Raw genomic sequence first — 27,274 nt, 5'->3', positions numbered from 1 at the left:
TTAACTTTTCGAAATTCAAGAAGCTTTTGTGAACATCTCGGTTATCTGAACCTCTCGTTGGAAGTTCTCAGAGCTTTCCGTCGAAAATTCCCGGAACTTTCATCAGAAGCACGCTGAACTTCTCGTCGGAAGTTCTCTGAACTTCTCGTCGGAAGTTCTCTGAACTTTTCGTAGAAAATTCAAGGAAGTTGTTTGAACTTCATGGTGGAAGTTCTCTGAACTTCTCGTCCGATTGTTAGTGATTAGTATTATATTCGACCACGATAGTATTCGGCCGAATATCAAGCTTTGTACTCTCAAAATTTCACTCAAACACTTTGTCGGCCACTTGTTAGCTGAAAAAAAGACCGAATATCAAATAACATTTGACCAAATACCTGGCCGAATTGCACTATTCGATACATCACTATTAGTGATTGACTTAAGGGTGACTAATTGAACTGGTTGGCAAATCGTTGGTACTCGTTGAAGAGTATGCAAGAGAGGCGCTACCTGACAATGCAAATCTGTTCGATTCATAAGACGGAGATGCTCTATAAATGACGGTAATGGTCGGGACTCTGATGGACCGAGAGAGCTTGAGATCCTGGCATAAATGTTCCATATCGGTCATAAAGCTATGTCCATTTAGAATCCGGAATAATAAAATCATCTGTATCTCGGTAACGGATTGACGTACAAATAAGGTTAATACATCAAAACAAAGGTAATTCACTGTACTTTTAGAAAAAAAAATATCAATGCAAATCCGAGGGGCACGCAATAACCTTTAACTCCTACGCAAGCCTTTTTTAAGTACAATAATTACAGTTAATTACATGATTAATTAATTTAATTACGAACGCCGGATAATTTTTGTTTTAATTACTTTTAAGTACAAATTCCAGCTCTAATTACAAGTAACATAAATTAATTACATTAACTCCAATAAATTCATCCATTAATTACAGCGAGAAATGTACTTTAATTACCCTCCAGCGTTCCGTTAGGCCCTTTCGTTATTAACCCGTGAACAAAAATTGCACACGCCCTTTTGCTATGTGTATCATTATATGTTTACGTTAAGGATACTGTCAGCTCTGATAGATTGTATCGATTTGTCCGCTGTTACGACACGAGGAAATCTACGTTGGTGATTGGTGCCAATTCACATGCAACGATCGGTTTGTGATTGGAAATGTAGTCGAATTTCAATACAGCCGAGGTGTTGGCAGAGCAATGAACTATATCCTGGATCAGGCCCTTGTCAAAGCACCGGAGAATTCTTCAACGAAAGGAATGTTTGTTTATGCTAACTGGTTCAACGAAACAAATAACGAATTTAATTTGGTGGATGTGAACGAAAACAAAATTGCAATAGAAAATTATGTTAAGCACGTTTTGCCTCTTCGCATTAAACCTAAAAATGTTTGGTTAAGGGGAAGTTTACCGCGCAAATATAGTTTTTTTCTACACGTTTTTATTTTAAAATAGAAAAATTATCAAAAATCCAAGAAAATAACTTTTTTTCTTAGATTATTGACAAAATTATCATGTAAACATATTATTTATGTATCCACGGATACGAATTTTGTTCATACTCTTGTTGATGTTTGTTTATACTCTAATGATATGAATTATTCAAAGCAAATTGAAAACATGTCTAAAACTGAAATATGTATGTATGAATTAAATTCAAAAGCATTTTTATTTCAGCAATATAGAAATCAATCGTATTTGAAAGCATCTGTCACCGATGTGTTGGTGTTTGACTGGCGATGATCGGTTCCTGTAAGCACGGAGAACAAATTCGTTAAGTTAAGATAACAATCCTTATAGTTACTTTCACATGGAAAAATATTGTTGTTTGAAAGAAACCTATCGATATTCCAACATTAATTTGACCGTCAACTCAATCATATCTACCTAATAGATTCAACTGTTCATCTTATACTCAATTCAACTATAATTTTGATCAATTTAAACAACCGTCAAATGTAATTTAATTGTATAATTTGGTTTCAAAAGATCATCATAAATCCACATACACAGCAAAAAAATAATTTTGATATCACGTCAAAGTGGATGCACTACAATCATGTCGAAAATATGGTGTAATATTACTTGCTAAAAAGGACAAAATTATCATTAATACAATGCATGAACTGACATTACGCTGCTTTTACTGCATTTGTTTATTTATGTGGTCATAAAAATTACATGAAATTTTCGACATGATTGTAGTGCATCCACTTTGATGTGATATCAAAATTATTTTTTTGCTGTGTACTTTTAACTTGTGATGCGTAGAGCAGGCTGCTGATAGCTAAGATAGCTGGCTCTCGCGCAGATGAACACGGTTCAAATCTTAGTTGAATGTTCTTGATCACCTTTTTTATGATTTTGCAGTTGTGTTTTTGAGATCGATAAAGAAGCAAAACAAACTTCCTTAATATGTCGATAATGAAGAGCAGTTCGTTTAATAAACATTGTAAAATTTTGCTTCCCTAACAATAGTTTTCTTGAATCAACTAAAGCATAGTTATATTTTGAAGTTTGACGTTTGTTCATCTACTGAAAAATATAGTTGAACCAATCGAGGAGCCAACTATAAACTATAGTTGTTGCCCTCTATATATAGTCAAATCAACTATCGTTTCGGGTTATCTCTAAAACAATTGAACAATATAGTTATTTTGACCGGAAAAATAATTGTTTCTGCTATAATTTGTTCTCCGTGAGTGGTTCCTGGTCAAGCGGGAACAGTGACAAAGGCGCAGAAGGCGGTAGTTCTTTCACTGGCCATTTCGCAGGATCAGAAGTTTTTTTTTTGAGGCCGATAAGAGCAAGAGCTGAACGGCACTGGAGCTGGTGTATACTTTGGACATTCTACGACACGCTGCCCTATTTCCGGGAAAAAATTGGAGCTAATATGCAATTGTCTTCCCAGCACGGATAACTTGAGTCTGTCAAGTTGATCGGTAACGATTATTTCGTGCCCTGTGCACATGGGACTCATCGTTTCCTATCGGTTTGGAGTTCTGCCCATAGTATTGTTTAGTTTACCCATGGAAAGATGAATAATGGGGAGGCTATCGAATTTCATAAGTGCTATCGCGTCAATTTTGAATACGGATTTGATTGCTTCCGGTTCATATGATGGCGATAATAGAGCACACAATTGGTTTGAATCATCTTAGTATCTGCAACGTATTTAAATCTAAACCCAGATGCATCGAAACTACCAAGGTGATTTAAACTAATCGAACACTCCCGGGTAACTAGCTCAGTAGCATGAGGCCCCTGAACTGTGTCGCAGGGCCAGCATGTTACTGGGTATTCAGAGGGGCTACGCGGACAAAGTATGAAAACACAGGAATACGCACATTTTCTAAAACATTTATTGCCCTTTTCTGTGGCGTGTGGATGTGGGTTTTCCTTATATGTTCCTAAAGGGGGGAGGAGGTTTATAAACCATTTCACTGCACTTCACTATGGTCTTTTTTCACACGGATGCCTGTTTACTTCTGCCTAATTTTCCATATCTAAGATGGCTCTCTTCAATCAATTTTTCCAATCCTCTTTTCATCATATGCGCATCCATTTTTAGCTTAAGGCTACGAACTGAGTTTACGTTTATATTTACCTAAAATATTTTTATTTCGTGATAGTTTTTTCTGCGTGCCATCATGACAAAAATTTGAACCCTCAGCAAAGCCGAAAGTTCGATTTTTTTGGGTTCTTAGAGTCTAACTTTATGCCATAATGACTTACAAAAAATGTTTTTGTACGTGAATTTTCATTAGAAAATAATAAGAAAAGAAAAAGATTATTGATATCTTTTCTAAATATTTTTAGAAAAATCAAAACGTATTTTTTGGCAGTGACCTTTTCCTTAAATCTGCTAATTATTATTTATATTATAATATTTAGTTTGAGAGAAATATTGAAAGAATCGAAGAATTCACGCGTAACATTAGAAAATTAATCCAACTGCAAATGCATCTTTCATTGAATCTGTTAATTTAGGCACAAGCTAATATCATCATCTTTCGAACAGTGCTGTGAACATAGCTTAAAATTCGAACATTTTTTAATCAGGAGGAAATTGCTCGAGGATTTGCTTTAATTTAAGGACATGTAAAATTTTAAGACTCAAAGTTGAGATTCTAATTAAACAATTTAAAGCTGATATTGGGCCTTATAACGGATGTCACTTTACGGTGAAAACTTGTCACTTGTCGTCACAATTAAGTGATTCCCATTTCATTTGTACGGCAATCACAACCCTCATTATGAGTATCACTTCCTTATCACTGTATATTGTCGCTAGAGTTGTAAACCGATGTAACCCACTCGTGACAATCGATTTTATTCTCGTTCTTTACTTTATGTTAAACATAACGTCGCATTATTCAACAAATACAGTGCACTACATACGAAATTAAGTTTAACGTACAAAACGAGAGTGAAATCGATTGTCGCGAGTGGACTATTCAGTTTCCAACCCTAATCAACGAGTGCCATACACTAACGATATCATTGATGGTACGACCACATCATTTAAAGTTGGGATGATATCCCGAATTGGTGGCTAGGTGGTTATTATGGTTATTGTTTATGCGGGAACTTTAGCATGGTGCTTCAAGAAATTTAGTATAAGTATTCGCAGAATTGGTCATGTTTGTAGTCTAGTAAAACATATATGGGCGTATTTCGGGGTGTAAGAAGAGTTTTTGAATAAACTGATTCATTCAATTATATGTTGGGAGTTTTCTTATTTTTTTTAAAATAGTTCGTGTATAAGGATTTGGAAACGTTTTTAATTACATTTGTGTAACTTTAATTACATTAATTACAGAAAATATTTTTTTAATAACATTAATTACGTAATCAAATTGAAGTACGTGTTTAATTACAGTAATTACACTGACACTGCTTTGATTACGCGAAATTAAATTTAATTACATGAAATACTTAATTTTCATTTTTAATTACCTAATTACATAGTTGAACACCTTGTACTTTAAATCCAACGCAGTCAAAAAGGCAATTGCGTGCCCCTCGTGCAAATCATTTCTCTTCATTTCTAATGAAAATTCGCACTTTCTTCTTTATTCCTTCCATCAAACGCTGCACACCTCCGGAGTCAACTTCCTTGGCACATTTGTTTCACATTTTGGTCATCTGAATCGCGTCCCGAGCCGTTTTTCCACTTTTCTTAAGTTTCCCAAAATCTCTCGATGGACCGGAACTGGGGGCAGTTGGGTGGATTTATGTTTTTTATCGATGAAATCTACGTTATTATCGCGGTACCACTGGATGACTTCCCGGCTGTATTGGCAACTCGTCAAATCTGGCCAAAACTTCACGGGACCTTTATGGGCTTTAATGAAAGGTAGTACGCGGTTTTTGAGGAATTCTTCATTGTACAGCTTCGAGTCCATCGTTTTATTCGTCACGAACACTTTGGTCTTTGCTCCGCAGCTGCATATCCCTTGCCAAATCATCAGTTTTTTGGCAAATTTGTTCATAAAAGCAAACTTAAACTTCGCAGGAACATCTCCTCATTCCGTCGCCATGTAGAAGTTTTGGCCAGGAAGCTGTCCGAAATCCATTCTGACGTAGGTTTCATCGTCGATGAGCAGGCATCCTTGGTACTTCGTCAAAACCTGCTGGTAAAATTTCCGAGCTCGAGTTTTGGTGACGAAACTTAGCTTCAACGTTCTGTTTGGTTGCTTGCTGGCTCGATAAGAACGATATTCTGCTCGCAAACGAATTCCTCGAACGGTACTGCGAGCAGTAGCGTATTTTTGTGCGATTTCATTATCTGATAGTCCAGGGTTTGCTCTGACGGTTCTCAACACCTTCTGGTTCAGCTTGCGGTCATATGTTCCACTACGACGCTTACCTTGAGGCACTCGATCCACGCTCTTTCGCTCCCTGAAACGTTTGAGCACATCATACACGGTTGATTTAGCGATTTTCAACGTTGTTGCGATTTTTATTGCGGACCACGTTGGATTATCAACGTGGGTATGCAGATTTTTTTCTCTCCTCTCGGCTTCCATCTGGAATAATTTTTGACTCACTGCACACTGTAAACAAACCGCTGTAAAATAATTCTTGCAGCGGTCACTTTCCGTGCCGCTGCAACACAATAAGTGATTCCGGATTCTACACTGAAACAAAATCCATTGGAATAAATACTATATTGCTGGTTTAAATTAAATACCTTTACCGATAGATTTTTGCAGAAAACAAATTCATTTAAATTTACTATTAATTCTATCAAAATTACTATGCATTTTGAGCAAGCATAGTAGTTTTGCCAGAATCATAGTAATTTTGTTAACATTCATAGTGAACTATAATAAATTCCTAGTAGATTTAACGGTAATAAGCGTCGTTATATTGAAAACAAGTGTTTTCTGCAAAATAGTATTCATAACTATGGTCCTTGTTTCAGTGTAACTGGACAGAACTTTATATACACTCAAAATAATCGACACGTTATAGTTACGTGAAAAATCACGTAGAGTATCTCTTTTTGCTTTGCCGTCAATTTTTTCATAATATCATTATGAACCACCGAACCACCATGAGCTGTACTGAAGGAATCACGTAAATTCTACGTGATAATCCAGTGACGTTGAAGCTCACTCAAATGAGTGCTTCCATATGAGAATGACGTAACGTTTACGTGAAAAGTGCGATGGAAAAAATCTATGTATGTTTTCACGTAGCATTAACGTGAAAATTATTTTGAGTGTAGAGCATCCCTAATAAAAATTGTATGGTTAATTTGCTTAACGACGTGTTTTGGGTATCATCCAAACCATTTATGGAATAGTTCAATGATTTGGGTTATCGTTCGTGTATGGTTATTTTTTATTAGGGATCTCTCTCTTAGTTATGGATTAGTCCTCTCCTGCGTACTCTTCAACGAGACTTGAGGTTCACACTGACAAAAAGTTCGGTCTCGGACTTTTTTTTTTTTGCTCAACGACGTGTTCGGGGTATCATCCAAACCATTTGTGGAAAAGTTCGAAAATTTGGGTTATCGTTCGTTTATGGTATTTCTTTATTAGGGAACTCTAAGGCTCTGAACCATTTGGTGGATTATTTTAACTTTTGGTTAAAATTTGACAGATGAAAAGTTATCGATTAAACCTGCTATCCGAGCGTGGTTACTTCTGACAGACAAGAAGTTAAATTTTGACGACCGTGGCTCGAAAACCGGTCGATCGATAGCACGGGGATTTTCGAACATAATAAATAACTTTCAAAATGTCACTTTTAACCACGAGTTAAATTTAACTCGGCAAATGGTTCACAGCCTAAGAACAGAAGGTCCTGGAGAAATGTGCTCAAATTTTTGGCTCAGCTCTGGTACTATCTTCGGCCCAAGCTAATCGATGCACCCCTCGAAACAAAGGAAAATCCACGAACCCCTCATTTCATCTGTCATAGCGAAACAAAACAAACGTAGTGTAGTACTAGAATTTCGACTAGAATGCGGTACGCTTATAGATGTTCTTGGGACCAATAGGCTACACAAGCAGTGAGTCAATTTTAAATCGCTAGTTTCCACCGGTTGGTAAAACGCTGAATAGTCCAAAGGGTACTCAGTTTCCAGCACAAGCTACTTCATAAAACAATATTATGTCCGTAAGATAATGATGCCATAGTTACAAAAAATACCATCGCCATTAAATACTTACTCAACTTATAACTATAACACACTAAGAACTTCAATATGTATGCTGGTTTAGATCAAAATTGTACCATTTTTATCAAGATACGTAACTGAATAAACTAAAAAGCAGCAGATAAAGTACGAAGAGGAGGCCAAGCGGCTAGCGTTGGTGAAAGAAGTTGTTGCTATTACAATTAAAAAATCTATATATTTTATCTGTATTATATTTTGAAAGCCTGTATATTTTCTGTATACTCTGTACCATTTCTATATCGACTTTTCTAAATTTGTATTGAATTTTGAAAATCTACCTATGCCCTTCCAAATTTACAAAGTTGTACCGATCGCAGGTTTGATCGAATCAATCGCATTGTGCACCAGCATTTAAAATTTCCCGATTCATGTGTAAACAGTGCAATATTGTACTGGAGAAATAAACAGACAACTTTTCCGACCGTGCCGCCTTCCTTCCTCGCTTCCCTCTCCATGAAATCACCCGCTTTCCAACAACTGCGGATTGAACATAAACCCCCTTCATCTACTGCCGCCGCCTACCATGATCTCCTCGATCTTGCCCATTCCGGACGACGGAAAGTGGCGTGAAATAACGTTCCACACACAGATATTTCGCAATAACTTCGATCGAGACGAGCATTTTCTCACCATTTTTCTCCTCGAGTAAAGTGGTGATCAAAAATAACCATCCTCACGTATTCACCCGATCACACACACACACACACCCACAAAACATCCCGCCACCCGATCATACTACACAAATAAATTGTGCCAAAACCAACAGGTGTACTCAATATGTAAAAATCGCGTTCGGATTGATCCACCCAGTCCGACGAAGAAGAAATGCACCTACACCACCACAATCACAATTCTATGAATGGCTTTCCACTTGCTGGGAACTACCCCATACCAGAGTAGGCCGGGGCAGAAATAAAAATATTTCTGGAATATATCACAGGCTACTACGTTGGCACCGCGAGTGACCGACCAGCACATGTGAAAACGAGCGAGAAATTATAACTTAATGACGAAAAAAAAAAGAAAATAATAATCGCAAACCGTCGAAATTCCAACGTGTCGAAATTTTACTTTCACGGTGACTCACACCCGGATTTTCTCTAATGTCGCAATTTGCTTTTCTCTTCCCGCAGCCGAAGTCAGGATGCCAAGCGGAGAGGTAGACATGCCCGTCATCGACGACAACCACGATGGTACCGTGTCGATCCGGTACAACCCGAAGGAGGAAGGCATCCACGAGCTGGCCGTCAAGTACAACGGTGAACACGTGCAGGGATCCCCGTTCAAATTCCACGTCGATTCCATCTCCAGCGGCTACGTGACGGCGTACGGTCCGGGCCTGACGCATGGCGTTACCGGCGAACCGGCCCAGTTCACCATCTCCACCAAGGGTGCCGGCGCCGGTGGACTGCAGATGGCCGTCGAAGGTCCCAGCAAGGCTGATGTGAGTTTAACCGAATTGCGCCAGATGTCTACAAGTGAAAACTTTAAATTGATTTCTCTCCCTGGAACAGATCACCTACCACGACAACAAGGATGGCACCGTTTCCGTATCCTACCTGCCAACCGCACCGGGCGAGTACAAGATCACCGTCCGCTTCGGCGACAAGCACATCAAGGGTTCGCCGTACTTCGCCAAGATTACCGGTGAAGGTCGCAAGCGTAACCAAATCTCCGTCGGATCCTGCTCGGAAGTTACTCTGCCCGGAGTCATCTCCGACCAGGACCTGCGCTCGCTCAACGCTTCCATCCAGGCTCCGTCCGGTCTGGAGGAACCGTGCTTCCTGAAGCGCATGCCAACCGGCAACATTGGAATCTCGTTTACACCTCGCGAAGTCGGTGAGCACACCGTATCGGTGAAGCGACTCGGAAAGCACATCGCCAACTCACCCTTCAAGGTGAACGTCTGCGAACGAGAAGTGGGCGATGCCAAGAAGGTCATTGTCACCGGAAATGCCCTCAAAGAGGGCCAGACCCACTCCGAAAATGTCTTCTCCGTAGATACCCGCAACGCTGGCTACGGTGGTCTATCCCTGTCCATTGAAGGCCCCAGCAAGGCCGAAATCCAGTGCACAGACAAGGACGACGGTACCCTGAACATCTCTTACAAGCCAACGGAACCGGGCTACTACATCGTAAATCTGAAGTTTGCCGATCACCACGTTAACGGATCGCCCTTCACCGTGAAGGTGTCCGGCGAGGGAACCAACCGACAGCGCGAGAAAATCCAACGCCAGCGCGAAGCCGTTCCCGTCACCGAAGTCGGAAGTCAGTGTAAGCTGACCTTCAAGATGCCCGGAATCACCTCGTTCGACCTGTCTGCCACCGTCACCTCGCCTGGTGGTGTCACCGAAGATGCCGAAATCCAGGAAATCGAAGATGGCCTCTATGCAGTACACTTTGTCCCGAAGGAACTCGGCGTGCACACCGTCTCCGTCAAGTACAAGCAGATCCATATCCCTGGTTCGTGTACTGCTTGGTTGAATGTTGTCGAAGCCTGAGTCTAACAACTTCCCTTTCTTTTCTACAGGATCCCCATTCCAGTTCACGGTAGGCCCGCTGAAGGATACCGGTGCCCACTTGGTGAAGGCCGGTGGACCCGGTCTGGAGCACGGTGAGCAGGGAGTGCCATGCGAGTTCAACGTGTGGACCCGTGAAGCCGGTGGTGGTACCCTGGCCATCTCCGTCGAGGGCCCCAGCAAGGCCGAAATCGAATTCAAGGATCGCAAGGACGGATCGTGTGACGTGGCGTACGTCGTTAGCGAACCAGGTCTGTTGAATGCGTGCTCATTGTTGCCTCTTATCTTTATCTAACGGCACATTTCGTATGATCGTAGGTGACTACCGTATTGGTCTCAAGTTCAACGACCGTCATATTCCGGACTCGCCGTTCAAGGTATACGTATCGCCGGCCATGGGTGAAGCCCACAAGCTGGAGATTGCTCAGTTCCCGAGTGGCCCGGTACAAGCGGACAAGCCAGCTCAGTTCATGGTCCGGAAGAACGGTGCTAAGGGTGACCTGGATGCTAAGGTAGGTTTCGATGGAGTGTGGAGCAGGACCTCAGGTGCTCAAATTGTATGTTCTCTACAGGTTGTAGCCCCGTCGAACAACGAGGACGATTGCTTCATCCAGCTGATCGACCAGGACCAGTACTCGGTACGTTTCTACCCGCGCGAGAACGGAATCCACGCCATCCACGTCAAGTTCAACGGTGTCCACATCCCCGGATCGCCGTACCGCATCAAGGTCGGCAAGGACGACGTCGACCCGGCGGCAGTTCATGCCTCCGGTAAGGGTCTAGGCGATATCAAGACCGGCGAGAAAACTGACCTCATCATCGACACCTGCAACGCTGGCGCTGGAACTCTGGCCGTCACCATCGACGGACCGTCCAAGGTGGCGATGGATTGTACGGAAGTCGAGGAAGGCTACAAGGTTCGATACACTCCACTGTTGGCGGGACACTACTACATGACCATCAAGTACAACCAGATGCACATCGTCGGATCGCCGTTCAAGATCTACTGCACAGGTTCGTCCGGTTGGTGTTTTGCTGTGCAAAGTTCTTTTGAATTAACCGATTGACTGACTTGTCCTTTTTCAGGTGATAAGCTCGCGGAAGAAGGCGGCCAGGAAACGTCTTCCGTTGTCGTGGAAACGGTAGCCAAGGTATCCAAGGGCGGAAACCGGGCCGGAGTCATCCTGCCAATCTTCAAATCAGACGCCAGCAAAATCGTATCCAAAGGCATGGGACTGAAGAAGGCGTACCTAGGCAAACAGAACCAGTTCGCGCTCAACGCCGGAGACGCTGGTTAGTATTGCACTTTCGTTGAAAAAGTTTAACAACTTCAACTATTGAATGACATTCTGTCTATCTCTACCTCACCCCCAAACAGGAAACAACATCCTATTCGTTGGCATTTACGGACCGAAGGGACCTTGCGACGAGGTGTTCATCAAGCACACCGGCCGCAACCAGTATCAGGTAAACTATTTGGTTCGCGAGCGTGGCGACTACATTCTGATGGTGAAATGGGGCGACGACCATATTCCCGGTTCGCCGTTCAAGGTCGAAGTGTAAGCCGCCGTCCGCCATTTTCCGGACATCAACCATCGCTTCCGCCACGCCGCCGTCGTCGTCACAGCCACCTCGTTCCTCTCCCTCCTCTTCCCCATGTCACCCCTCCCCCAGGAAAAAAAATGCGTCGTTGTGTGTGTGCGCGTCCATCAGTGCCTTCTTTTCAAACGTCTTACTTTGAGAATTACCGTTACTACGCGGGACCGTTCGAGGCCCTGCCGAATTCGCCATTTGTTTTCTTTTCGTTAAGAATCCAAAACCACTATCCGTACGTGAGCCAGTGTCATTTTAAGTTACTCTTGAGAGCAAGCGATACATTTTACTACTATTCGTGAAAGACATGATCAACCTGCGTCAATCGAAAATCAGTCACATTGCTCTCGGAAAACTAATAGAGTTTATACTAAGGGAAGTTCAACCGCAGGCGGGACCTTAACAGTTGTAACGCCACGCATTCATAAGTTTTACTCAATTAAAGAAAAAGAAAAACCAACCACGTGCCTCCCAGCTACGAGACAAAGACAAGTTAAACGACTTTGAACGCCCTCCTGTAGTAATCTTTTGTAAAAAAAAAAAAACTAAAGTAGAATTGAGTCCACAAGGAATCAACTTGAAACGCTAAAACGACCAGCGCAACCAGCAGCGACAGAATACATATTTAATGTTATTCTAGTTATTATTATCAATTTACGATAATGTTCGATTAAGTTTATTCTTCCATGTCTTTAGTTTCTTTTTTAAGTTTATTATTGATCGCACACGTCAACACCAGCGTACTCCTTTGCTCCCCGGATAGGAATTAGTTTATCCGTTTTCTTCCCTGTCAATTGTCATTGATGTGAAAGTTTTTTTTTTTTAAGTTCGTAATTTTATTTTATCTAATGTTTACCTATTTACGTTGAATCATTTTTAAGCAAAGAGAAAACAAAAGGAACCGTAATTATTTATTATTTCTTTCGAAAGGAACTTTTTTTTTTAATATCAAATAAAAACGTTAAATAATAGCCACCATCGGCCAACTTGGTTTGATGGAAAATTTGAGAAATCCATGCAACATTTCATCATTAACCATTTATTACATCGTCGGGATTCAGCGTTGACCTTCCGACTATACACTACAACCAACAATCAATTCAAAACTTACGATTTTAAATTGGCTCACTACTTGAAACTAGCATATTGGTCCCAAGCAAATCGATTAACGTACCCCATTAGACTGATGCAAAATTTGAAATTTTCGCTCCACAATGTTCAAACGGTTTAAAATCGGGTCCTGATTAGCCTCCGAAAGTTTAAACTCATTTGATAAGAAACTGACTTGGCACAAACCATTTGAAGTTTATATGGAAATTACTATGGGAAAACAAAACTTTTTGTTCATTGTCTTTTAGCCTTTTGACATATTGTACTGTTAACAAATTCTATTGCTATTCTTATGGGAATATTTTTCAGCCAAACTTCAAATTAAATAGTTATTAATTGTTTAAGAGATTGATAATCTTATCGCAAGATTATGCAACTGTATTGTGGGCAACACTGTATTCTGCAGTGTGACATAGTAGCCATGATTTTTGTCCTCTACACGCTAAGATCAGTTTACCCAGACGGTACAAAGAGATTACCGAGATTGGCCGTAAATTCTGGATCAACAATAGAAAAGGGCCCATCAGCATTTGTAAACAAACCGTTTCAAAGCCCTTTACTCACAAAGTGAAGGCCACCCACGCAAACCAACACCATCATCGGATAGGGGAAACTTCTACCTACACGATGATGGTGTTGGTTTGTGTGAGCGGCCTTCGATTTGTCAGGAATGGGCTTTGGAACGGTTTGTTTACAAATGCTGATGGGCCCTTTTCTATTGTTGATCCAGAATTGCACAAACTCACAAATGGGTAATTTTTTTAACCCAAATATGGGTTCTTATGATCCATAAATGATTTATTTCTATGCAAATGATGGCGCTGGCGTTCCACAAATTACACTAGACACTAAGTGCTAGTAGCGCCAAGTGGCAATTTTCAACAGGAAATTTATCGATACTAGCGCCAAATTGGTCGAAAGTGAAAAATTTATAGAGAAAATCAGGAGATGCTAACACCAACCGGTGGAAACCATCGATTTTAAATTGGCTTACTACTTGACTAGCCTATTGGTCCCAAGCAAATCGATTAACCTACCCCATTCTAGTCGAAATTCTATTACTACACTATGTTTGTTTTGATTCGCTATGAAAGTTTGACAGATAAAATGAGGGGTTCGTGGATTTTCCTATGTTTCGAGGGGTGCATCGATTAGCTTGGGACCGAAGAGAGTACCAGAGCTGAGCCAAAAAGTTGAGCACGTTTCTTCGGGACCTACTTGTCTTAGAGTTACCTCTATGCTAACACCACGTGACGGCGACGTTCCCACTTATTTTACACAAGTTTCTGACCGAACTTGAACGTCTGTTCTCTGTGATGGTACCCAATATTTGTTTTAAATGACTGAGCGTACATTTCCTATGGAAAAATAACTCAATTACATGCTGTGGTTTGTACCGTTTGGTACAAACCTGGGTACTGCGAACTCAGCCGATGTTATTTTTCAAGTGAGCTAGAAAACATCTCGAAAATCTTCCGAAGTTTCAAATTGTTTTGCTGAAACAGCTCACAAAATTGTATATATATGCTGTCAAATGAACTCTTGGCTCCTCCTCCTCTACTCCAGAAATAACGGTATACATGGTGATGGGAGTGCACCTGCCCACAAAGCTCACATGACTCTTAAAAAGTTTGATTACATTCTTGTTTCAGCAACCCAGTTTTGGCATTATTAATATCAAATAAAAACACTTTTTCGAGCATCACGCTCGATGATTTTCATTATCCAGCCTACTAAGGTTGATGTTTCGACAGTTTCATAATTATAATTCTTAATTTGTTGTGGTTCAAACAGTAACTACCTACATGACTTCTGAGCTCTTTTGAATGTTTGGCTCCCGTTTGACAGTTTGACTCGGCTGCACAGAGCAATGGATTGAATAGTGCAGTGCTTTCACACTCAGCCTAGGCAGTCAATAATTTTATACCTCGTTCTCATTACACTCTATATCACGTGATATAGCGAGATGATATCGATATCACGTTGAGGTGTTCACATTTGCGGTGACTTGATATACACCCCTATTCTGTATTTCGTTTCGAACGAAATTCTCATACAAAAAAATATTTTTTTGTATGAGAATTTCGTTCGAAACGAAATACAGAATAGGGGTGATAGATTGTCATTTATGACAGCGAGAAAAAAAAAACAATTATGAAGCTGAAAAATCAATAAAATTTAATTTCTAATCCGCGAATACAATTTATTTGATGTTCCTAAATTTCCGTGGAAATTTGCCGGCATGGCGTTAACGATGGAGCAAAGCATACAAAGAGTTTTGTGATTTGAGATTTTTAGTAAAATATTGAAACTTCACTACAGTATTCGTGTCTATTATAGATAGCTACAAGATAATTTATTAGCAGCATCATAACAATACAAGATAAAAAAATATGTGCATCAGATGCTGACGGAATAAGGACTTGGCCATACTGAGACTACCAGCGGATGCCATCGTGGTTTACCAGGATGTTGAATGACAGCTGTAATGCGATAAGCTTCACCAGATATTAACCAGCCGAAGACTGAAAGAATTATTTTTAACAAAGAAAGAATGAAAAGGATAAGCATCAACATCTTCATTGACCTCCTACAGATTGTCCAGCGATATTCAAATCGCTTGGTGCCACTTGTTCGCCACTTCTGGCTCTACACCATTATTCAACCGAAAATTCACAGATAAGAAATTTCACGATTACAAGAGTAAACGTGATATTTCTGATGTTTTAATCTTCATATGAATAATGGTGTAATTTAAGTACTTCCTATCCAAGCGAGTAAACCCAAGGTCAGCTCCGATAAATTCTCCGAATCAATTAATTGTCCCCATTACTCATAGACAAGACCTTCTTCGTCTACCGTCTCAATCGGCTACTACGGCAACTATGACCACTCCTTCTGCTTTTCTCCCCCACCAGTCATATACTTCATTAGATGCATGTTGCACGACTCGTTGCCTCACTTGAGAACTGCAAGTACAAAGAAAGCACGTAGGAAATAGCATCCCGCTTGCAGGAAAAACGTAGTATTACGTAGATTCTGCTGGTCGCGGAATCGATTGAAAAGTCTAATAAATTCGTTTATTATTCAGTTTCAAACTGGATTGGGTATCTTGGGTTGCTTGTTGTCTGAAAAAAGTCAGTTTGATCGTTGGTTATAAAATCTACCTCAGTATGAGGTTCGCACTGACAAAAACTTCGGTTTGGCACAGAGTTTGAACTGGTTCCAACCCCGATACAAAACCGAATTTCCCATAAGATAGGCAAGACCAATTTAAGCTCCCTTACAACGATTCCTGGTGAAAAGTAAAATCCCACAGAATAATGCACTCCATGACAAGAATCCCACTGATTTTACCATCCGCTGCTTTGTGAGAACGTCTTGGAGAACGTACACTCCGGATTTGACATCGAGTTTTCCACTCCGGTATGCCACACCTTCACGACAGTCCTGCGGTCCCGTGATCAGTAGCCCATCATGAAACTTCGAAAAATCAAGATATTTCACCGTATCCGAGTGTGGGTGTAACAACGGCATTATTTTATACAAAGTTTAAAGTAAATAACTCCTACGATACAAAAATTAAAATACAACAAAATATCAACAAGGATAAAAAAACGACATTCTAAACTCAAGGATGTTGTACGCAGCATACTTCATCTTGGCACTGGATTTCTCCTGCAGTTGTTTGATCATTTAATTTGTCATACCGATAATAAGGCACACACACCTTTAAACCGGTTATCGATCTCAAGGAAGAGTTGGTTGTTGAAGTTTAATGAACCTCCAACGAATCTTCCGCGACCATCATTGCCATTGTCCATTGGGTAATGCCGGTGCCATCCTGTGTGCTCACCAATTATAAGGTCACGCGCTCTGTGAACTGCCATGCGGCACGGAAATCAGTAGGTAATCAAAATCGATAAACATTTTTCCGAATTGTTTGTTTACCTTTTGTTATTCTCAGCAGAGCCAAGGTGAAGACTTCGGAATTGTCTCACTGTCCTTCTTATGCACCTTCAGTGAGAATAGTTTGAGCATTTTCACCTCGAGTGGTTCCAATTGGCTGTTTTCGGAGGTGGATTTCACTTCCTACGTCTTCTGGTAAACTTCCTCACTACGTATTACTGGAGTTTTCTTTCCTTGCCGTTGTATTTAGTAGTTACTCAATCAATCAATCAATCAAGAAAGGCTTCGCGTTCGGATCTCGTTTTTCCTCTTCGTTCCTCTTTGGCAAGACCCGTCCGCCGCGGTGAAAAATAATTATTAACATATATTATGTTGTTTTTTGTTTTGACTTCACGGATAGTGACATTTGACGCCGAAAAATACCGACCAGCTCTATTGTGGCCAGGTTGCCAGCCCCTGTTTTTCTGATTTGTATCAAGTACAGAACGTGATATGAGCTATATCAACCTCTTTTCGTGATATAGGTTGACAGATCGTTTATATGGGATATCACTTAATATAGAACGTGATATAGCTGCTATATCACGAATCGCTCTATATGACATAATATAGAGCGTAATGAGAACGTAGCATTACGCTCTGCTTGCTTCAACCCGTAACTTGAACGATGCAACCAACAAACCAATCCATTCCCCTTGTGGCATCCGGGCATTTTAATATTTTTAGGGGGCCCAACTCGCTTCCAGCGAGTCAGCCCCAGATGAAACTTCACCGATAACTTATCGGTACGTGGATGTGATATCTTTGTACAACTGGACACAACCGATGTTGGAGTTAGAATGTGCTGTCTTTATTTCTATGCATAGTAACCAGCTACCTGACTTGAAACATGCTGACGAGGAGTCATTTTTAGTCATTATCTGTCACCTTGCCGGGGAGTTGTTTTCAAACCCCCTTTGTTTTTGTTTTGATTTCTTATCAATAAGTTACTGTGATCATTCCTATTTCTACGTGTCTACGTCGCAAATTTCGGTGTAAGTTCCACACTTTTTAGTTGAACAATTTACGGTGAGACACGATGGAGGCAATCGTTCCCATACTTGCTGGTTATGCCAAAATGCTGACTTAAGCAGACACTGAAGTAGCGTTGCTTAATGTGTCTATGTATGTTAAATTTTGATGGAAGCATGTAGGTACACTACACCCTGCTGAAACCCTTCCGGTTGGGTCATGTAAATCTCCTCTGCTAATTAACCGTTCAAGAACGCGGTTTTGACGTCCATCGAGTGAACGCACATTCGTTCCTCGTTGGTCAACACTAACACCACTGCTAGACTAGCCTATTAGTCCCAAGCAAATCGATTAACGTACTCCATTCTAGTCAAAATTCTAGTACTACACAATGTTCGTTTTGATTCGCTATGAAAGTTTGACGGATAAAATGAGGGGTTCGTGGATTTTCCTATGTTTCGAGGGGTGCATCGATTAGCTTGGGACCGAAGAGTCAGTCACGCCTTTTTTGAAATTCTGGCTTGAATCTTCTATTTGTTTACAAATTATGAGCTGTCAGTGGGGCCCACAATTCGCGGGCCCGTAGCGATGTTAGCTCTTTTTAAGGCAAGGCAAACAAGATAGGGATGCCACCTAGCTCTGCGGGAACCAAAATTGGAGTGTTGCCAGGACAATTTCAAGCTGAACATTGCATTAGGTCCTAAGTAACATTGATCGACTCTCTTCATCGACTTTCTCTTTCGTTAATAACTTGAGAACATAACCGTTTCTTGTCGTGTTTGTCGTATTAGATGCTGGATAAAAGCTTCTTTTATCGATCTGTGTGCTTAAATTACCTGATAATGTTACTTAGGACCTAATGCAATGTTCAGCTTGATTTAGGTTATTTGCAGGAACCGCACGATGTTGCATTTCTCTGGAAAGAGGCTGGCAGATGATATTGTGTTGCTGCATCTTTCCGCAATTGACCAATTGCAGGTAACAATGTAGATATGTTGTCTGCTACATGTGACTTATTTGACAATCGCTATAACATGTTATAACCATAGAGGTAACTCTAAGACCAGAAGGTCCCGAAGAAACGAACTCAACATTTTGGCTCAGCTCTGGTACTCTCTTCGGTCCCAAGCTAATCGATTCACCCCTCGAAACATAGGAAAAACCCCTCATTTTACCTGTCAAACTTTCATAGCGAATCAAAACCAACATAGTGTAGTACTGGAATTTATACTAGAATGGGGTACGTTAATCGATTTGCTTGGGACCAATAGGCTATTCAAGTAGTGAGCCAATTTAAAATCGTTAGTTTCGTATGGATTGTTGGTTTCAGGCGCTTCTCACCAGGATGACTCTGATTGCAATGCTCAAGTCACTGAGCTTGGTTTCTCAGGTAATTTCACGAACAGTATATGTCCTGCGGAAGCGGGAAATGATCACTAGGGGAAATGTAGCTAATGTCGGCCTACATGTCCCTAATTTGGGCCCATACATAAATTCAGCAATCGGCTAAATTTTCAATAGTGGCCAAATATATCCATTAGTACCAACCCGGTCCCTTTCAAATTGTATCATTATTTATGTACGGTCCTTATATTTGAAATGACGTTTCACATTCATCTAGTGATGGCCGATTTTCATTCGAATAATTGATTAATCGATTATAGAACCGAAAAGTGATATATTTGTAATCGGTTATATCACAAACGAAGTGACAGACGACTAACTGGCGAAGAAATCCATTAAAATAATGTGGTTCACTGTAATAGAATTTTCTTGGAAGCTTGTGCCATCATCCACCAGATGGGTTAGTTTTTTTGTTTTGATTTGTACAAAGTTGTTTTTGTGTACAATGATTCTTTGACAGTGTGCAAAGAGTGTATCATTTTGTCATTTTTTTTATGCATTTCAGTTTTGAGTAGAGTGAAAGAGATAGAACCAAAATATTCTAATACATTTAGTGTTGCCATGTGGTACAATCCATTAGTAGTGGTGTTGCCATGTGGTACACTGAAAAATTGCAATAGCAGGTGCGTCACCAAAGTTTTCGAGCCGCTCCCCCGCATAAACGCGAACCATAAATTGACCTTACCGATAATGGTTATAAATTGTTTATAATCCCTCCTTAACTTTAACTGAAATGGTTTTGGAACCTTACATGAACGTTTGTGTGATAAAGTTTTAACCTTATGTATTATGGTTTTTAGGAAGCGGACCTTACAAATAATGGGTTGTTAAGAACCATTACCATTTCAAATTCTTGTTTTCTCCATACATTTTCGGAAAGAGAACTATATTAGAACGATTTTACTTATGGTTTGAGAACATTAATGGTTATGGTTATGGTAGTCAGTAAGGCCCATGAATGGTTTTGTAACATCGATCAACTTTATGTGGAATATATCGCGAATTGGTTGCCTGTAAATTAATAATTATCAGTTCGCGATATATTCCACGTAAAGTTGAGCGATAATACAAAACGATTAATGGACCTTACTGACTACCATAACCATAATCATTAATGTTCTCAAACCATAAGTAAAAACGTTCTAATATAGTTCTCTTTCCGAAAATGTATGGAGAAAACAAGAATTTGGAATGGTAATGGTTCTTAACGACCCATTATTTGTAAGGTCCGCTTCCTAAAAACCATAATACATAAGGTTAAAACTTTATCACACAAACGTTCATGTAAGGTTCCAAAACCATTTCAGTTAAAGTTTAGGAGGGATTATAAACAATTTATAACCATTATCGGTAAGGTCAAGTGATGGTTTGCGTTTATGCGGTCTGTCACTTCGTTTGTGGTTAGAGCCATTGACGAGTGCACGGATGGATTTGAGTTCACTCACTCGACAAAAAGTGACACAACAGCGGGGCCCTGTTTACTAAAAATGAACATATATGTGTTCATTTTTAGTAAACAGGGCCCCGCTGTTGTGTCACTTTTTGTCGAGTGAGTGAACTCAAATCCATCCGTGCACTCGTCAATGGCAAACAACAATCACCAGTAATGGTCGCTGTTCACAAGCAAAACGCTACACTCGCTGCTGATGATGAAAAGCACAACGAAAACAGTGAATACTTCTGCAGTACGATCACAAACGAAGTGACAGACGACTAACTGGCGAAGAAATCAATTAAAATAATGTGGTTCGCTGTAATAGAATTTTCTTAGAAGCTTGTGCCATCAGCCACCAGATGGGCTAGTATTTTTGTTTTGATTTGAACATAGTTGATTTTGTTTGCAATAGGATCTTTGACAGTGTGCAAAGAGTGTATCATTTTGTCATTTTTTTTTATGCATTTCAGTTTGGAGTAGAGTGAAAGAGATAGAACCAAAACATTCTAGTACATTTAGTGTTACCATGTGTAGTGTTGCCATGTGGTACAATCAGGGGATTGGCAACCCCATATCAATCCTATACGTTTGACAGTAGGCAAGATCACGGGCCTTATTTAAAAACGGCCCGCCTGACGTATACATGAAGGAAAGCGACGTAAAATCGTGTTGTAAGCAGAAAGACAAGAGCACATGAAAGCATCAAAAACATGGTCGCCAGCCAGGCCCCTGGGTACAATCCAGTAGTTTTCGAGCCGCTCCGTCTGTCACTTCATTTGTGGTACGATCATGAGAAAAAGCGAAACGACAGAAGAAAATGGAAACAATCCCCCCTATTCTGCGAGTCACGTGACTCTCTCTCACCGGTGAGGTGACAATAGTCACCTCGTGTGAGGTGACTGTCCATTTGATTTACATGGAGAGTCATCTCACACGAGGAGACAATTGTCACCTCACCGGTGACAGAGAGTCACGTGACTCGCAGAATAAGGGGGAATGCCTACGCATTCCAAGTTCGTCTCGGCAGGCGCGACTGTGTGAGTTACAAACAAAGTAGGCAACATGAAACGGAAGCTGTTGGGCTCACTCACCAACACACTCAAATAAGCAAGCAAAGCAGCAACTGCTTCAAAACGAGCACAGATGAGTGTCGTGATTGTCGGGAATGACCAGATCGGTGATGGATCACAACAGAAGACGACATTCAGGTATTTCCTTGTAGAGTCCATTTTTCCATCACACCTCGCAATTTCAAGAGCACACAACTCAGGATCTACGACGTTTATGCATCTGAAAATTTCAGACATTGCTTGCTTCTCTGCAGCAAACAACAAATATGTACTAGTTTCAGCTACGTGCATTCCCAGGAACCTTATTATTTTTACATGTAAAATTTCGAAGTGTAACACGAGAAAGGACGCTACAGGGAATCACCTTCACCAGTTGCTTTTTACTTATTTCATAAACTTGATGGATGGTCATGGAGAGAGCTTCTACGAGCACATTGATAGGAATGTACAAAGCGTTGCTACCATCAGCAGATCAGCTGTTTGGCGATCGTGATTGAGATAGGTCGCAACTCTGGGGGGATCTCAATATTATACGATTACTAGTCTGTATTAACCCCACACTCCCTCGAACTGACCTTCAGAATTGTCGTACGAAGAAAATAATCATCAAGCGTACCGCTGTAACAAGATCAGCTGTCAATCCTGTAAACAAACCTCGAGAGCAAACATCGTCCAGTTCAGTTACCAAAAACGTGTTTTTATTTCGTGCGCCGTTTCGTTTAATTAAATCCTCATTGTTTTCATCTGCTAACTGCTGAGAACCAAAATGTCCAGCTGGAGGAAAGCCGCCAAATCGAACCAAAAGGTTCACCGGGAACGTGCCCAACCGGCAGCACGCGTCCATTTGGGCCTGCTGGAAAAGAAGCAGGACTACAAACGCCGCGCCGAGGATCAGCACCAAAAGGATGACACGCTCAAGCTACTTCGGAAGCGAGCGCAAACCCGCAATCCGGATGAGTTCTACCATCATATGATCAACTCGAAGGTACAGGCCGGCGAACATCACGAGCTCGACAAGCAGGATGAACACTCGTCGGCACAGATCCAGCTCATGCAGACACAGGATTTGAAGTACATCAACATGAAGCGAACGATGGAGGCCAACAAGATCCAGCGGCTGCAGGGCACGCTGCACATGACCGAAGTTGCCAACCGGACGGCGAACAAGCATATTTTCTTTGTAGATGACGAGCAGGAAGCCCAGCGTTTCGACGTGGCGGAACGTCTTCAGACGCATCCCAGTCTGCTGGCAAGGAAATCCAACCGGCCCAAACTGGATCAGCTGGAGAAGTTGGTTTTGGGGGTGCAGGATGAAGCGGTAAGTTTAGATTCGATTTTTTTTTTTGGTTTGTAGTTGGTAATTTTATGGTTTTTGCAGACAATTTTGGCGATGAATGCAGAACGCGAGAAATCCTACAAGGAACTGCAGCGCCGAGTCGAGCGTGAAAAGGAGCTTACCATTGTGCAGCAGAAGCTGGAACTCAAGCGAGCGTTGCAGGAGAAGCGATCCAGAAAACCAAAGCGCGTGGCCAAGGGAACGAAGGATCAGGCACCGATCTACAAATTCAAATACGAAAGGAAGCGATGAAGGAGTCCCTGCATTAGTTACGCAACTAGGGTTTCCTTTTTTCGGATCTTTATGCGTGAAGTTTGCGATTACAAAGTTTGAAGGAGATGCTTGATTAATTTCAATCAATCATCGAGATAGGGTACAGTTCCGTTAGGGTACGCCAGTGGCACTTTCATCCCTTTCTCCAGCATCATATTTCATCTTAAGTCTAATAAAACATCTTCAACATTTGTAGCTAGGTTTTGTATAATCGTTTATTCAATGCATATATAAGAATATATAATAAGCAAGAGTGATAATCTTAAACATCGTTAATAAATTCAATTCAACGTTACAGTAAACTTTTAGTTATCATAAATCAAATGTCATAAATTCAATATCAAAAAGAAATTAAAGACTAATCCTAGTCGCAGTCCCGGTCGTAACTGTCAAACTGGTTGCTGCTGACATACGATACTCCATCCTGGACCAGGTTGGCCAGCTCGGAAGCGTTGTATCCGATCAGTTCCCGAAGATCGCACACAAACTTGTACACGAACCGCTTGCCATGCACCTTGGAGATCATATCTCCGTCGTAGTAGTAGCGAAGAGCACGCGACAGCTTCTCGTAGTTCATCGTCGGTTTGTTCTTCCGTTCGCCCCACAGTTGGGCAACCAGTTCCGGATTGCATAGCTTGAATTCTCCTTCCCTTCCTGGAGTGAACACAATCAAGAGCGGTTAGAAGATAGATTTGAGAAATCAGAATCCACGAACGTACCGATCCACTGAATGATTCCCTGATGTTCCTTATCGGTGAGAATCTCCAGCAAGAACTGCCACAGCTGAATTTGCCCATTGTTGCCGCTTCGATTGCCGCAGTAGCTTTCGTCTGAAAACAGGAATTTACTGTACTTGAAATCGGCTCAACCCCTCGAGTTATCGCAATACTCACTTGCCAAACTGTTCCTCGGAACCTTCCGTAAAATGGCCATCTCGTCGTACTCGTCCCCATCACCATGCTTCTGCACGACGGCTACAAATTTGCATTTTCGCAGCAGCTCCAAGTGCGTCCAGAACAGATCGCCCGGATCGCTCGGAACCTTCTGTTTGAACTCAGCATGATCCATGTCGCACAGCTCTTTCCCACTGATGCTCCAATCCTGCAGCTTGATACTAGTCAGCTGGAATATTTTCACCGCCCATTGGATCCAGTGCTTGACCTGTGCCACGGTCCACTCGACCGGATCGTCCGGAATGTTCAACCGTTGCTGATCGCGCTTGAAGTTCGTATCGCAAACCCAGCGCAGGGCCGACTGACCTCCGTCCCCCATCATATCGTCGTCGTCATCATCGTCATCGATGATCGTGGGAGAATCCATCATCGGCGGTGTAGATTTTGCAGACACCGTGCCATTCGTGACCGTGGTTGTGGTAGTCGTCACCGGTACCGTGGCTACTGCCGTGGTGGTCGGTGTAACCACTTTTTCGGCGTTTGCTTCAGCATTAGCGGAATTTATGATGGCAGCCACCGCAGAAGCCGTCTCCAGCTCTTCCTTCGTAGTCTGCAGCGGTATTTTGGGTGCCGGAGCTGAATCGTTGGAAACGCTAGCTGCCGTCGGTGACGGGGCTGCGGAAGGGTCCTGTTGTGGAGCAGAAGAATTGGTTTCCGCGTTGGTGGTGATGGAAGCTGCAGCAGCGGCCGCCACTGCTGCCTGTGCTGCTGCGGCAGCCTGAGCAGCCGCCAATTCCAGTTCCTGTTGATAGCTCTCCAGCACCTCATCCGTCGGTTTCAGCACATCGGCAATGTTGATCCTCCGTTTAGCCGTCTGAACCTGAACGTTAATCTGAACCAATCCCTCCCCTTGGACACACTGATCGACCAGATTCTTGTGCGATTCCAACATCTGAGTATCCTGCAGCCAAAATTCATAATGCTTCAACGACACTCCGATACGCTGTTCCACCAGACCCCTTTGCAAAAAGAAAACAAACAAGCAGAGAAAGTAGTCGCATCTGGTCAATGACCTCCTTGCTACTCACCTCAACGTCGATAGATTCTCCCGCAGATCCATATGCACTACAATGGTATCATCGTCGTCATCGCCGTCATCCGTTTCGCCCAGAAACAGCCCGTTACCATTGGCAAGGAACTCCGAATTGGAGATGATTCCCAGCCCATCCTCGCCCAGTTGCGAGATGTGATCCGGAAGTTGCAGTTCCGGCACCTCCATTTTGATATTCATCGAGTCCATTGGATCCTTTCTCCGAACAGCTTGTCCACTTGTTTTCTATACTTTCCTCTTATCGCTAATATCCAGTATAACTTCACGAACCCGTTTAGTACAATTATGCTCGCACAATGAGCATATTTTGCAAGGGAGATACAAATTTCCGAAATAACAAAAACACGAAAAGTGCATACACGACACGACACCCGAGCGATGTGGTGAAGCAAGCCACTTTTGATCTCTTTGAAGGATGCCATTTATTTGCAGCGGCTTTTGGAGATACGAATCTCCGTGGAACGTTTCTGAAGGGTGTTCGATGTTCGATGATTTTTAGGGTGGTTGGTTTTAGGGGTGCCAGATGTTTTTAAATTAACTGCGCTCAGAAAGAAAAACTAAAACAAGTTTAAAAGCCTAATTGGCAAATCAAAGTTGGCACGCGTGGAGAATAGAAGAACTATGAAAGTGATGATGGTTTCAAAATTTTCCACGGGGAAGTATACGAGCGCAATCTTAAAATGCTTTTATTTTGTGAATGGAGCTTTTTATTTAAATCTGATAAGTGCTACGTTAGTAGAAAACATCAGGACTACTCAATAGACATATAATACAGAAAACTTAATTTCTTTTCAGATTTTTAGGTGTAAACATAGACTTCCACTTTTCTACCACTGTAGCAGTAACCAGATTTAAATAAAAAGCTCCATTTTCAAAATAAAAGCATTTTAAGATTGCACTCGTATACTTCCCCGTGCAAAATTTTGAAACCATCATCACTTTCATAGTTCTTCTATTCTCCACGAGTGCCAACTTTGATTTGCCAATTAAATTGGGAAATCAAAGCTGGCACTCGTGGAGAATAGATGAACTATGAGTGTGATTGTTACCGCGAGGCAATTAATTTAGGATCAAGTCTATAAGTCAACCCGCATAGTTGCATAAGTCTTAGCTGATGTCGATACTGTAGAAGATAGAGTTAGTGTTGAATAAATAAGGAGTAGAATCAAGTGAGCGTGAAGCGTGATAGTTCGTATGTAAACAGAGTCTCATTGGTTAGAGAATTTTGATAGGTTAGCAGGTATAAATATGAAGCACCTAAGCTCGTTGAAGTCTTTCTTGTAACGAATTTTGGAGGTGACGGACCACCAGCAGCAGCAGAAACAGCAGCAACAGAAACCTAAGCAGCAGAAACAGCAGCAGCAGCAGCAATAGAAGCAGCCGCACCCGTGGGAGCTGCATCGCTAATTCGTGTTGCCGTGGCCGAGGATGGAAACCTCGGTCCGGTCACGACAATGGCGCAGTTGGTACGATAGTGTAAGTATAGTGGAATGACTAAAGAACTGAAGAATTATTTTGAAAAATTTCCATGACCTGATGGATGGTAGATAGAATGACCATGACCTGATGGATGGTAGATAGAATGACCATGACCTGATGAATGGTAGAAAGAATTACCATGACCTGATGGATGGTAGAAAGAATTACCATGACCTGATGGATGGTAGATAGAATTACCATGACCTGATGGATGGTAGAAAGAATTACCATGAACTGATGGATGGTAGAAAGAATTACCATGACCTGATGGATGGTAGAAAGAATTACCATGAACTGATGGATGGTAGAAAGAATTACCATGACCTGATGGATGGTAGAAAGAATTACCATGACCTGATGGATGGTAGATAGAATTACCATTACCTGATGGATGGTAGAAAGAATTACCATGACCTGATG

The 27,274-nt window shown here is 41.5% G+C and overlaps 3 protein-coding genes across 9 annotated transcripts in view; 2 read left to right on the top strand and 1 right to left on the bottom strand.

The window, feature by feature from the left end:
* cher (filamin-A) overlaps positions 1-12,794 on the top strand; it is a 313,136-nt gene extending 300,342 nt beyond the window's left edge. For all 7 annotated transcript variants that reach the window (XM_065216459.1, XM_065216458.1, XM_065216457.1 and 4 more), the window contains 7 exons: positions 8,845-9,155; positions 9,226-10,174; positions 10,242-10,481; positions 10,549-10,742; positions 10,803-11,244; positions 11,317-11,523; positions 11,609-12,794. In XM_065216459.1, the coding sequence (XP_065072531.1) occupies positions 8,845-9,155; positions 9,226-10,174; positions 10,242-10,481; positions 10,549-10,742; positions 10,803-11,244; positions 11,317-11,523; positions 11,609-11,793 (2,528 nt within the window). In that variant the 3' untranslated portion in view covers positions 11,794-12,794. The remainder of the gene's footprint in view (positions 1-8,844; positions 9,156-9,225; positions 10,175-10,241; positions 10,482-10,548; positions 10,743-10,802; positions 11,245-11,316; positions 11,524-11,608) is intronic.
* A 9,645-nt stretch (positions 12,795-22,439) lies between these two features.
* LOC135696891 (probable U3 small nucleolar RNA-associated protein 11) lies at positions 22,440-23,466 on the top strand. Its single transcript, XM_065216431.1, has 2 exons — positions 22,440-23,080; positions 23,141-23,466. The coding sequence occupies exons 1-2, from the start codon at positions 22,529-22,531 to the stop codon at positions 23,348-23,350; spliced, it is 762 nt and encodes a 253-aa protein (XP_065072503.1). The 5' UTR covers positions 22,440-22,528; the 3' UTR covers positions 23,351-23,466.
* An 81-nt stretch (positions 23,467-23,547) lies between these two features.
* On the bottom strand, positions 23,548-25,763 carry Ets97D (DNA-binding protein Ets97D). Its single transcript, XM_065216487.1, has 4 exons — positions 25,353-25,763; positions 24,265-25,283; positions 24,091-24,201; positions 23,548-24,025 (listed from the first exon to the last, which is right to left on the bottom strand). Exons 1-4 carry the CDS (start codon positions 25,562-25,564, stop codon positions 23,736-23,738), a joined length of 1,632 nt encoding a protein of 543 aa, XP_065072559.1. The 5' UTR covers positions 25,565-25,763; the 3' UTR covers positions 23,548-23,735.
* Positions 25,764-27,274: the final 1,511 nt, after the last annotated feature.

This window comes from Ochlerotatus camptorhynchus, unplaced genomic scaffold, assembly GCF_037179485.1.
Source record: "Ochlerotatus camptorhynchus isolate MF236.1 unplaced genomic scaffold, CSIRO-AGI_Acam_v1.1 ptg000063l, whole genome shotgun sequence".
NCBI classification, from domain to species: domain Eukaryota; kingdom Metazoa; phylum Arthropoda; class Insecta; order Diptera; family Culicidae; genus Ochlerotatus; species Ochlerotatus camptorhynchus.
Note: the sequence above shows the minus strand (reverse complement) of the source record. Positions and strands in the feature narration are given on the sequence as shown.

Excerpts from the sequence above, each read along its gene's own strand:
- Ets97D (XM_065216487.1), bottom strand. The coding sequence starts at position 25,564 with ATGGACTCGATGAATATCAAAATGGAGGTGCCGGAACTGCAACTTCCG. Across the intron at positions 25,284-25,352 it reads GAGAATCTATCGACGTTGAG|GGGTCTGGTGGAACAGCGTA; the intron begins GTGAGTAGCAAG and ends CTTTTTGCAAAG. Across the intron at positions 24,202-24,264 it reads TCCGAGGAACAGTTTGGCAA|ACGAAAGCTACTGCGGCAAT; the intron begins GTGAGTATTGCG and ends TCCTGTTTTCAG.
- LOC135696891 (XM_065216431.1), top strand. The coding sequence starts at position 22,529 with ATGTCCAGCTGGAGGAAAGCCGCCAAATCGAACCAAAAGGTTCACCGG. Across the intron at positions 23,081-23,140 it reads TGGGGGTGCAGGATGAAGCG|ACAATTTTGGCGATGAATGC; the intron begins GTAAGTTTAGAT and ends TGGTTTTTGCAG.